The sequence below is a fragment of the Danio rerio genome, chromosome 17, assembly GCF_049306965.1.
Source record: "Danio rerio strain Tuebingen ecotype United States chromosome 17, GRCz12tu, whole genome shotgun sequence".
In the NCBI taxonomy this organism is placed as follows: domain Eukaryota; kingdom Metazoa; phylum Chordata; class Actinopteri; order Cypriniformes; family Danionidae; genus Danio; species Danio rerio.
The window spans coordinates 38,647,572-38,661,049 of record NC_133192.1 but is presented as its reverse complement, the minus strand read 5'-3'; the positions used below and the strand labels follow the sequence as shown (position 1 = coordinate 38,661,049).

At 33.7% G+C, this 13,478-nt stretch overlaps 1 protein-coding gene across 5 annotated transcripts in view; it reads left to right on the top strand.

Moving 5' to 3' along the window:
- The window catches only part of myo6b (myosin VIb), a 157,880-nt gene that overhangs the window by 47,044 nt on the left and 97,358 nt on the right, over nt 1-13,478 (top strand). For 3 of the 5 annotated variants that reach the window (XR_012392699.1, XM_009293188.4, XM_021467148.2), the window contains exons 11-12: nt 4,270-4,450; nt 11,143-11,287. Coding sequence is in view for 4 of the 5 variants with exons in the window: in XM_009293188.4 (XP_009291463.1) it covers nt 4,270-4,450; nt 11,143-11,287 (326 nt within the window). In the remaining variant the exon portion in view is untranslated. 5 annotated transcript variants of the gene reach the window in all.

Sequence of the window (13,478 nt, the reverse complement as noted above, 5' to 3'; positions counted from 1 at the left end):
AACCGAGGAGTGCAGAAGAGTATCTCTAAATGCACAACACATCCAACCTTAAGGTGGATGAGCTACACTAGCAGAAGACCACACCGGGCGCCACTCCTGTCAGCTAAGAACAGGAAAGTGAGGCTACAACTTGCATAGGCTCACCAAAATTGGACAATAGAAGATTGGAAACACGTTGCCTGGTCTGATGAGTATTGTTGCTGAAAATGTCCATCCATTTATGACCACAGTGTATCTTCTGATGGCTACTTCCATTAGGATAACAAATAAGCGCGAATCATCTCAGACTGGTTTCTTGAACATGACAATGAGTTTACTGTACTCAAATAGCCTCCCCAGTCACTAGAACTCAATCCAATAGAGCCTCTTTGGGATGTGATAAAATGGGAGATTTGCATAATAGATTTGCAGCAACTTTCAACATAGAGCAAAATCTCTGAGGAATATTTCCAGTGCCTTGTTAAATCTATGCCACGAAGGATTAAGGCAGTTCTGAAGGCAAAACGCTGTCCAAACACAGCGTAACCATTAGTAAGGTGTACCTAATAAAGTTGCCGATAAGTGTATAATAATGTTTTAAGCAATACTTTGGGATTGAATTAGGTTTTAGTGTTTATTTAAAATAGTTTTTGTTTATAGGTAATAGAAATAATATAGTAATTATTATTTAATAGTAATGTTTAACACATAGTAGTAATTATTATATTCAACTTATGAATGGAACTGAATTCAATACTGGCTTATTATTAAATAAATGTTCATGCTGTCTTAGAATTTAACCTTTACATCAAAAATTTATTCAGAAATGTAGATATTTTCCAACCTTCTGTTGTACAGTAAGTTGCTGATTTTTATATTTAAAGAAAATAGTAACAATAATCACATCATTTGAAATTATACAAATCTACATTGGCTGTGTTCTACGCATTATTGCTCATTTATTTTTTAATATAATGAGCAATTTGAGAACTGAGAAATGTGGCGTATTTAGATTCAATATAAAATTTCCTCCTCCTTTAATCTTACAGGTAATCCTAAATGTTTCCATGATTTTTTCCATGTCTAAATATTACATGTTTAACATTTACTTTAAGCAGTATTTGTAGATTTGAAAAGACAGAAATCTGCTTCATAAATAAAGAAATTCTCAGTTGTTGTAATTTTAATGGAATTCCAATTTGATTGGGAAATACCATGTATTAGCTATATTGTTTTTTTTTAAAGTTTAGCTTTTTTATAAAGCTTGTTTCAGGATTAAAATGTTTTCCATACATATTTTTTTTTTCCAATTGTTTAAATACTGAAACAAAATACTGAGCTGAAACAAACCAATTCTTGAGTTTTTTTGGGACAACTTAATTGTTTTATTTAAAATCCGCTTAATTAAAAATTAACTTAATAAATTTGTGGAAAGGTGTGGAACCCTGATTTTTTTTACAGTGCATAGATATTCGTTCTGTTTATATGGGTAGTTTTCTAACTGAATATTATGTGTCTTTGCCTTCCCTGATCTCTTTAAAATTCAGGACCATAAGGTGATGTTTTACCGGTTGGCCTCTTTTCTAAATGCTTTTTATGCTTTACATTCTTTGCCTTTCCGGGTTTCTGTGCATGAAATTGATCATTATTGTGTGCATGGGTCTGCAAGCTAATATTCATGAGGCTTTCTCTGTGAAATTAATATTTTTTTTGTATGGGGTGTTTGTTACTGTAGTTCTGTGCATAAACAGCTTTTAAGCTCTAGTGTTGGTCAGAGTGGTGTGATCTGCTGTGTCATCAGACTGTGACAGACCTAGGGTGTGTTCACACTTTTCACATTTAGCTTCATTTAGGCTAAATATATTATGGTTGCTCTGGTACTGCTCTGTTAAGGTTGCACGATATTGGAAAAACTAACATTGCAATAGTTTATTTTCTGCGATTAGATATATTGCGATATGGATACAATTTCACAAGATGACTTGAGTTACTATTTGGAAAGAATTCATCATTTTAGGGGAATGGATCTGCATAGAATTTACAAAAGTATACAAAAATATACAAAATAAAATAAAGCACAGATAAAAAAAAGCAAAGATAAAAATGAAATAAACAGAGATTCATGGTCCTAACTGTATTGAGTTTTAGAAAATCAGTAATCAAATGTAAATTAACACTAGTCTTCATTGTGTAAAAAAAAAAAAAAAAAAAAAAAATCTTTTTTAAAGTTCAAGCTTTAGAATTTCTTGTGCCTAAATGGTGTAAATGTTCTTGATCTTACAGGCACAGTCCTTAAAAATACATTAAAATCAAAATCTTTCACATCATTAGAACCTATTTTATTAAGTCAACTTATCAGCCACAGAACGTCAACATGACGTTAAATTGACGTTGTAGTCCAACGTTGTGGGATGTTGCATTTTGTTTGGAAATGAAAATCGGGTTGATGTCAGAACCCAACATCAGGTCAACGTCAGTGTCCAATGTCCAACCTGAAAAACAACAAAATATAAAAGTCTAATAATGTTACAGCTTGACGTTGTATAGATGTTACCACTATGGCGTCTATCAGACGTTGGATTTTGGTTGCCATACCTGACGAATGAATGTCAGTATTTGACGTCAATATGACTTTGGTTTAAGATGTTGGTTCAACATTGGATTTTGGTCACTTTCCAACACAAAATCAATCAAATTTCAACATTATTTGACGTTGTTATCCGCTTGTTAAATGTGATGTCACATGAAGTGGCTTCCAGGTCCAAGCGCTCTATTAAACTGTATGGGAAGACTCAACAAATGGTAAACGTTTACAAAGCACTGTAATACTTCAGAAAATCACAATCACAATATATACATCCATACCTATGACCAGAAAGTGAATGTTTTTTTTTTAATAAATTGTTTAAATATTGATGTCTCAGATGCAACAAGTACAGAGACTGTTGTATACATGATTTAATGTAAAATTCACTTTAATGTTTGATATGACAAAAAAAGTGTTCATGAATGAATATTTTCTCAATTCAAATGAGTAGCGGCTTGGACCCGGAAACAGTATCTCACACATCACGACTTATCGAGCAGATTGGACATCAAAATAACGTTATATTTAGATGCTGTGTAGTCATTGAATTTTGCTCACCTGATGTCAAGACCTAAAACAACCTAATATTAATGCCTTTTGGGAACTTTTATTAATCCCAAAATGACATTGTAGAGCATGTGATGTGATTATTGGAAGACTTGCACATTGCGATATCGATGCTGAAACGATAAATCGTGCAGCCTTCTTAGTTACTGCTGTTAATGTGAATAAACGTGAACGCTGCCATTTAAACATTGCTTCATACCAAACAGTCTTTTGGTCTACCCTACTGTTGTGGTATCTCTAAAAAGTATAATTCTATTTACTATTTTTGTACCTCTGTCTTCTGATAATGGAAACAGAAATAAATGCTGACTGTAATGTACTACTATTCCGAACTGTATCATTCAGTTGGAAATCAGTCATAAATTAATCCAAAACCGGACGTGATGCGACCATTAAATGCTTAAAAATACCTTGGTTTTTCTCATCATAGTCACAATTTTAATTCCATTTGAGTTAGATGTAGTGGAAGTTTTTCCAGCGAATTTTGGTGGTGTCCAACAGAGTAATTGTTGCTGCTTCTTTCATCTCATTTTATCTTTCATTTTAAGCACTTCATGAGTTCTCTAATTAGGAAAAAAATAATATGTTAGTGCACGAGAGCACTGCAAACTATGCATAATTAAAGAGTTTTTTATGTTATGTTTGGTCTTTAAAATGGCGAGAAATAACAGGTAAATATGTATTTTTTAATAACTAAAGAACTAAGTAAAGCAGACTTCAAGTGTGAACACACCCTTAAAACTAAAATTTAGCTATAGAAACATTTTTTTAATCTTGTAACCTTTTACTGTAAACACAAACAGAAGCAGATTGAAAAATGTTTTATTTAACTTTAAGCAAAAATAAAAAAATAATGTTTTGTTTTTTGTTGCTGTTTGTGTTACTCAAAGAAAAAAGTAATGAGACAAATGATCGTTTAATTGAATAGAATTTATAAACAGAAGCTCTGGTGCACTCTTGACCCTCAGGTGTGGTTTGTTTTCTTTTCCTCCTTCCTCTAATCAGAGATCGGACTCCGTATACACCTTTCCAGTATAGGTTTCTGATCTCTGATTACAGCTGCAGTGCTTGTGTGACGTGTGAATACGGTTGATTGTGGAAATACCGTGTGTCTTGATTGTCCGTTGTGTCTTTAGCATGGGAAAGTAGGTGCGTTGAAGGACCCTCTGCTAGATGACTTGGGAGACTTCAACAGGATGGTGGTGGCCATGAAGAAGATCGGCTTGGATGACACCGAGAAGCTCAATCTCTTCAGAGTGGTGGCCGGCGTTCTTCATCTCGGCAATATCGACTTTGAAGAGACAGGAAGCACCTCTGGTAACCCTTGAAATAATTTATGTGTAAAAAATGCACTTTTTATTTTAGTTTTTTAGATGTTAGTATTAGTATGCTAGTTTTAAGAATATCTAGTGTGCTCCAAAACAGACAACGTTCACATTTAGAAGATATAAGTTCAAGTTATATTTATTTATATAGCACTGCCACAGGGCTGCACAAAGTGCTTTACAGAGAGAAAATAAACACACGATATGAGCATAAAACAGTAAAAACAGCAATAAGCAAATAATAGTAAGGAACATAGAAAAATTATCAATAAAAGAGCAAAAATTAAAATAAAAAATAGTAATAATAATAATAAAATATTTTTCCTAATTAAAAGATGCTACCACAGTTGACCAACACTAAACACGATAGAGAACATGACCGTTTTGATCCCCCTCCCCACTCCCAACACCCCCCACCCCCCTTCTGAATTTGAAGGACTTATACTTAAAAAGACCTTGAAAATAAATGCGTCTTTAATTTGGACTTAAAAATAGGCAGCGACGAAGCCTTTTTTAGCTCTATGGGCAGAGAGTTCCAGAGGCGAGGAAGTGTAATATAAACATCCAGAGCTTGCAGTTTGTCACTTCTTCTAATAGATCAACTAATTTATGAAGTATGTCACCTCATACTTCAGTTTCTCATCAACTCTTGACCAATCAAATAATCTGTAGTATCTGACATGCCCTGCCCCCTTCAAATAGCTTCTCGGCTGTTTCTCAATACCAAGTATGCAAAGTTCAGACTTGTGTCTTTGGAAGTTCAGACTTGCTAAGTTCAGACTTAAAAGAACAGACTACTGAGGACACAAGGACACTACTCGGGTACTTCTTCAAATGGAACGGCAGTGTACTTTGTAACAACACTTACCTCACCATGGATTCACCGTTTTCACTATACATTTAAAATAAAATGATTTAATTAAATAAAACACAGCCTTATTATTAGTTTTATATTAATATTAAATATATATAATAAATATAAATCTATATTTTTGATTTAAGAAAATGTAAACAAATCAATATAAATGTGAAGTGAAATGGGTTATTATACACAGACTCGTGTCTTGTATTAGCTGATTTAATAAACTACAAGGGACATTATACAAGTATAAAGTACAAGACGTACACAAAAACAAAAAAAAAGATAATGTTTAGGAATTTGTTAATCAAAGACAAACCTTGTATAACATGGTAACATAATTAAAGACAGGCGAGGCAGTGGCGCAGTAGGTAGTGCTGTCACCTCACAGCAAGAAGGTCGCTGGGTCGCTGGTTCGAACCTCGGCTCAGTTGGTGTTTCTGTGAGGAGTTTGCATGTTCTCCCTGCCTTCACGTGGGTTTTCTCCGGGAGCTCCGGTTTCCCCCACTGTCAAAAGACATGCGGTGTAGGTAAATTGGGTAGGCTAAATTGTCCGTAGTGTAAGAGTGTGTGTGTGAATGTTTACCAGAGATAGGGTGCCGCTGGAAGGGCATCCGCTGCGTCAAAAACATGCTGTATAAGTTGGCGGTTCATTCCGCTGTGGCAACTCCGAATTAATAAAGGGACTAAGCCGACAAGAAAATAAATGAATAAATAATTAAAGACAATTATAAAAGTTATCAAAATAATACTGACAAAATAATACACCTGATAACAAATAATAGATTTATAAGACCAAAAACTGTCGGTTAGATATGCACAAAATGTATTAAATATCATGTATTAACTGCAATGGACAGATGCAATCCAGCGGTACATTCATGATGGACTGGCCCATGTAAAGCTGCTCTCGGCGGGGGAGATGATGACGAAGCTCCCGCTGACAGGCTGGGGGTCCGCATAGGCTGAGGCATATTACTAAAAACGCTTTATAATCTATAAAAAAAACTGCCGATTCGAGTTTAAAACAACTACATTCTTGCCTGAAAAAACTCTTTAAGCTTTAATTTGTGACACAACAGAGAAGTATTTTTAAAACCGTGTGGGTTTTCTCCTCCACCATTAGCTTTCGCTGGTTACGCTGCAATGCATTCTGGGATACCTGTGCTTTGTAAGTTCGCACAAGTCACCTCTTGAAGCATCCTTGGTGAAAGAGGCGGAGCAAGTACACATCTGGGAATTTTATCTGCACTTGGCAAGAGGTTAACCTTGAATTGGAACAGTACTTGATGACGTTACACGAGGACGCAAGAACGCAAGTACAGACAAGAACGCATATTGAGAAATAGCTCTTGTTGGCTTTCCATTTGATGCGCTTGAGCTCAACTACTCTCACTGGCAGAGCTGCAATTAAAAACAAAATGCTATTGGCTGTTTTTTTTATAAAGGGGAGGAGCTACTATGTGCCCCGCCCCTCTTCATGTTTCAGTTGAGATTACATCAAACATAGAATTAAAAAAAATGCATATTTGAAAACACTTCACATGACCTTTAATGTGTGATAAAACTCTATTTTTCATAACTGGTGAGGCTGCACCACAGTTTTGAAAATGCTGCAAAAGTGAACGTGGCAAAGTTTTATTTCACACTTTATGCTTATTTTCAGGACCTCTAAGATTAATGTGCGTGCTACAATTCATCATTGCACTTGTAAATGAACATACAGCTACGCAGAACATCATTAAATAAAAAAAGAAATAAATCAAGATTCTCATAGAAATCAGTCAAGTTTGGTGAAGGAAAAATCATGGTTTGGGGATACATTCAGTATGGGGGCGTGCGAGATATCTGCAAAGTGGATGTCATCATCATCAGTCTGAGGTATCAAGACATTTGTGCTGCCCATTATATTACAAACCACAGGTGCATGATTCAGCATGATAGCGCTGCTTCTTGTACTTCGCCTCCACATCAAATCTACTAAAAGCAAAGAGGGTCAAGGTGATCCAGGATTGGCCAGCTCAGTCACCAGACATAACCATCAGTGAGCATGTCTGGGGTAAGATGGATGGGGCATTGAAGATGAATCCAAAGAATCTTGATGAACTCTGCAAAAACGCTTTCTTTGCCATTCCATATGACTTTATTGATAAGTTATTTGAGTCCTTTCAAAGATGTATGGATGCAATCCTCCAAGCTCATGGGAGTCATAAACAATATTAATTATTTCCCCACTACACCATGACTTTATATTCTATACTGTTCATTTTTTGTGTTCAGTAACAGACAAGACTTTTGTCTAAGTAAGACAGACCTTACTTTTTCGTAATTAAATAATATAAAAATCAAGGCATAATCATATTTTATTTTGGTAAAATAAGTGTAATCTAGAGGCCTTTGCCTTTCGTATAAGCCACTTCTGATAGCAAACGATACCTAACACGTTGATAGGTGTCAAGACTTTTGTCAGGTAATGTATTTCACAAATCAATGCACAACTGTGTACTTTTGTACTTATATACATCTGGACATTCAATTAATAAGTTTTAAAACATTTTTCTCCATTTATGCATGATAATTGGTTATATCAAGGAGCTGTAGCTAATTCTGTTTCAGACTATTATGTGAACAAGGTTTTATGCCACCCAGAAACTTTTACAAAACAAAAACAAAAAGTCAACTGTGATCCATGAAGGTGTCTTTCAATTTATGCAGTCGTACAGGTTAAAGCGTCTGTCATAGGAAATCAATGCCTGCTGTCATGAACAATTAAGCAAGGCATCTTCTCAGGATAAGGACCTAGAACATTATAAGTAGTCATCTAACATTGACATGCCAATGAATTACTATAGTAATTTGCCACATCTTGACGCCGTTAAATCAATAAACTGATTTTAAACCCAGAAAATGGTGCCACACTGCATGAAATAGCCAGTTTTCTTTTATAGCTAAACAGAAACGGTTAAAATCTCAGAAAATGTACTTCACAGTTTCATGGTACTTTAAACGTTATCCAACTACTTTCAACATCTGCAAACAATTTAGCTTTGATTTGATGTCCATACCCAGCATGATGTGCCAACTTTCAAGCCTGAAGTAATTTTGTGTTCTGCATAAAGTGATAAAATCGGATCCGATCAGAACATATTTGAAGTTTAATATGCAAACCAGTGGGGATTTCACTCCTGTCGAGCAACTAGAAGCCAAACAGAGCATAAAAAATACTGATAATAAAAATAAAAATATATATAAATTCTAGTGTGTCAGTTGCAATCACGCCGACCAGGACAAAAACGAAAAGATTTATCGCTTGTTGCTTCATCATGTCACGCTTGCTTTAGAAGCACTCGAGAGACTTCCATTTTGCTTTGTTACTCTGTGTTCAGTAAGGGAAGGAGATTTTCACTGATGTCTGAAGTGTTTTTTATTATTCTTATTTTTGAGCTCATGCACATGTGCTGATGTTCTCCTCATTAAACCACCTCAAATTCGAGCCTCCTCCAACTCAGAAGACCTCATTAGAGAGCTGCTGTGGGGGAAAGGGGGCTCTTTCTAGTGTTGCCAGACACGCATCCAGATTTGTTTTCCTCTTCTGATGAAGGCATAACACCTTTTTCAAGCTCTGGCCTGCTCTATTTCTTTGCTCACAATGGAGCTGCTATCCTGAGACACCTTTCAGCTGGAAAACCTGCAGCCTAATGTTATCGAGGTCTTACATGAGACCTGGAGACTATTACGGATGAGAACATATCTTTGAAAAAGCCCCGAGACATGCTTGGAGATTGAAGGAGTGTGATGGAGTGCTTTTATAGGTTTATTTTTAGCTTTTACAGTACTGATGAGACAAAGGCCATGAGGGTTTTATCTTCTTCGAATTTTAATTTTCTAAGTGGTTTATTGTTTTAATGTATAAAACTAGACTCTTTTTTAAAATTATTTATATTATATTTATTATATTTTTATTGTTGTTTATAATGATGTATAACACTGAAAAAAATAAAACCCCTAGTGAAAAAAATACATTAAAAGAAAGCAATTGCAGTAAAGAAAAGGAAGCTTTTTAAAGGTGTTTGCTTAACTTTGCTGTGAAAAAAAAAAACCCCTAACAGTTTATTTGGAGAAAAGCTGAGGTTTTTAAACAAATTTATGATGAGGATGATAAAAACAATACTGAACAAAAACAGACAAGTCTCTTAAATTATTGGAACGTTTGACATTCAGGAAGTTAAGATTGTAAAGTATTGTCTGGTAGAAGAGTGAAAACAATATTTATATAAGGAAAAATACCTTTTTAAGTAGTTTACACAATCTCCTATTATGGAATGAGAGAAATAGTTCATGTATCAGTAAACAGTGAATTTGTTTCATTTAAAATTTTTACATACAAAAAAAAAAACATAATGCTAAAAAATTACACAAAACAGCAAATGTCATGCATCAGGTAATTAACAGATGATTTGATCATTTAGGACGACAAAGTTTAGGTGGTAAAATGTCATGGAGCAAAATAAAAATACTTTTAATCTTTCAGAAAGAGACCCTCAGAAGTAGAAAACAGAACAACCAAAGACAATCAAAATAAAACAAGAAAAACCTGTTCTTGCTGAAATTAAACAGATAAGACTTTCAAACAAAACAAAACAATTCCGTAGAGAATCGAAAAAAAAAATTGATTATGGGGGCTATTAAAAATAATATTGACGTTAAAATGGTTGTAAAAAATTGAAAACTGATTTTATTCTAGCCAAAATAACAAATAAGCCTTTCAAAAAACAAAAAAAAAGCAATAACAAAACAGTAAACAGTGAATTTTAAACATTTATATACATAAAAACAATGGTAAAAAAATACAACACAAAACAGCAGATGTCATGCATCAGGTAAATGACAGATCATTTGATCATTTAGGACTTCAAAGTTTAGGTGGTAAAATATCATGGAACAAAACAAAAGTATTTTTAATTTTTCAGTGAGAGACACTCAAAAGTAGAAAAGAGAACAACCAAAGACAAACAAAATAAGAAAACAAAACAGCTGAAATAAAAGAAATAAGACTTTCAAACAAAACAAAACAAAACAGTAGAGAATCCAAAAAAATTTGATTAAGGGTTCTAATAATAATATTGACCTTAAAATAGTTATAAAAAACTTCAACTGCTTTTATTCTAGCCAAAATAAATCAAATAAGACTTTCAAATGAAACAAAACAAAACAAGACAAAATAAAACGGTAGAAAATCGAAGAAAAATATTGAATGAGGGGGCTAATAATAATATTGACCTTAAAATGGTTGTAAAAATTTTAACAAATTTCAAACAAAACAAAACAAAACAATAGACACTTACAACCAGTTTTTCTTTTTATGTAAATTAAACTATGATATTATCAGACACAATATTGTTTGTTCAGGTTAATTTGTCATATTGTCTCAAAACTAAAATATAAAGCGAGAGATATTTCCTATCCTTGTAAAATTTAATTTAAAACAAGTGAAATAGTTCTCAGTCAATGAGGATTGTAAATGCTAAATATATTGGCATAAAGTAACATTTGAAACTTTTTAAAAATGGTAACAACTATAAAAATAATTCAGACTATAATAACGGCAACAATAAAAACGATGACACTAGAAGCTTTTTTAAAGGCATTTTTTAAGGTCTACATTTAGTGTATTTATGACTTAAATTACAGAAAACATTTATTAACAGCTACAAAAGCATCAGCACATTGAGACATTTACAACCCCCTGCTGTCTAGACGTCACATTAGAAACATGATGAGCCAGAGTTTAAAGATGAGCATTATAATTTAGCGTCTGCTCTCAGGTGGCTGCATTTTGAAGAACCAGTCAAGTCAGACTCTGGAGTATTGCGCTGATCTCCTGGGCCTCGACCAGGACGACCTGAGAGTGAGCCTCACCACCAGGGTCATGCTCACCACTGCAGGGGGCGCTAAAGGCACTGTCATCAAGTAAGTGACCACATATGTTTTTAAATTCTTTTTTTATTGATGCTTCAATTACAAACATTCGAACCTATACAGGACATTGACAGTAATGGTAACAATAATGATTATGTATTTTATTAGGTATTTTATAGTTTATGTTAGTTATGCATAGGCTTTTCAAAAATAGTTATTAAAATAAGCATGTCCAGTGCTGTGTTTGTATTTATGATTAATTTATGTAGCACCGTTGTCCTGCGAGATATGTTACGTCCCTGTAGATGTTAATATTACACTGAGAGTATTTGAAACTATAATGGTTTAGTGTGTGTGTGACAAATGGATGGAGAAAAAAACAACTCAACACCAAATATAACCGCAACTAATTATTTATTGCCCATACGTCCAGTGAAACCAGTGAAAATATATTGTACAGTGAAATAAAAATATTTACAATAAATAAATTATAAATTACCTGTTGGAAAGGAGGTAGTTGGAGGTGTGTAAATAAAAATAAATAAATAGAAACAACATGAAAAGAAACATCTTCAATGTATCAAACGTCTTAACTGCTCTAACTAAAAAACAAACTAAAAATACAAAAACAAAATACTACACACCTACATACAAACTAACGCACACACATATACCCAAAGTACGTTCTGCAAACGAATGAAACAATGACGAATGACAAGAAAGCTCGACTTGACTTGAACTTAATAGGGCAAGTTATAATATAAGTACCTACAGTTAAAGATAGAATTTGTAGCCCTTCTGTATATCTTTTTACCCCCAATTTCTGTTTAAAGGAGAGAAGATTTTTTTCAACACATTTCTAAACATAAATAGTTTTAACAACTCAATTCTGATTTATTTTATCTTTGCCATGATGACAGTAAATAACATTTGACTAGATATTTTTTAAGACACTTGTATACAGCTTAAAGTGACATTGACATAAGCCATTGAAAGACTTAACTAGGTTAATTAGCTAAGTTAGAGTGATTAGACAAATCCAACAAATATAGCTTAAAGAGGTTAATAATATTGACCTTAAAATGTTTTTTTTTTTAATGTAAAACTGCTTTTATTCTAGCCAAAATAAAACAAAAAAGACTTTCTCCATAAGAAAAAATATTGTGGGAATTACTGTGAAAAATTCCTTGCTCTGTTAAACATTATTTGGGAAATTTTTGATTTAAAATTACAGGATGGCAAATTATTTTGGCCTCAGCTGTATAAAACAGTAAAAAAGGAAGAAAAAAATAAGAATAAAATAAGAAAAAAATAATACAAATACAGCAATTACAGAGGAAAGACTTATTATGCATCAGTGGTATTTCAAAACAATATCGTAATATTCCAAAAATCTGTCACTTTTCTTGTTTTTAACTGATCTAAGACAATAAATATGTTTTATATGTTTTTTTTAATATTAAAAATGTAAAAAAGACGGCTGCGAATTTTGGTTTGTAAGTGAAATCTTTCCTATACAAAATAAAGAAATTAATAATGGAGTTCTCTGGTATATTAGTTTTGTAACATTTTTTTACTTTAAAGGTTCAAGAAACCCTTGAGTACTTTTTTTGAGATTTCAACAGATTTGTGTGTGTGTGTTGAGCATCATTTAAGACAACGTTAGCACTTGTTAGCTTTAAATGTGGGGAAAATGGGATAATTTTGCCTTTGTCAGCTAATTTCATCTTCCGGGTTTAAGATCATTATTGCGGTGGGATAAAATTCGATGACGTAGGGCTGTCTGCCTGTCTAGTGATGTGTTGGTTTCTCATTATTATTCATAGACTGAGTTTTCTTATCCTATGAGAAGAACCTGCTTCTCAATTATTCATGGCAGCAGGTGCTTTCCAATGAGAGACCCATATAGACAGACCTGCCAAGCTTTGAGACTGAGAATTTAGGTGGTTGTGAAGGGCTGTAGGTGTTTGTTTCCATGATCCACAGGGTTTGTTGCATGGCTTTCCCCTAAATGCTTTCTGGGCTGATGCAGCTGAGCTGTTTGTGCTCAGCAAGCATTTTTGTTAGGAGAGCTATACAAGAATTGGAGAATGGCGGACTTTGTCTTTTATCAGTTAAATTCGTTACCATTCAGACATGTCGACTATATTTGTGCTGCTGTGTTCGCCTATGTTTAAAATCTTACAGAATATTGGAATAGATAGGGAAAGAGACAAACGGTCCTGCTATCCACTGTGACTGT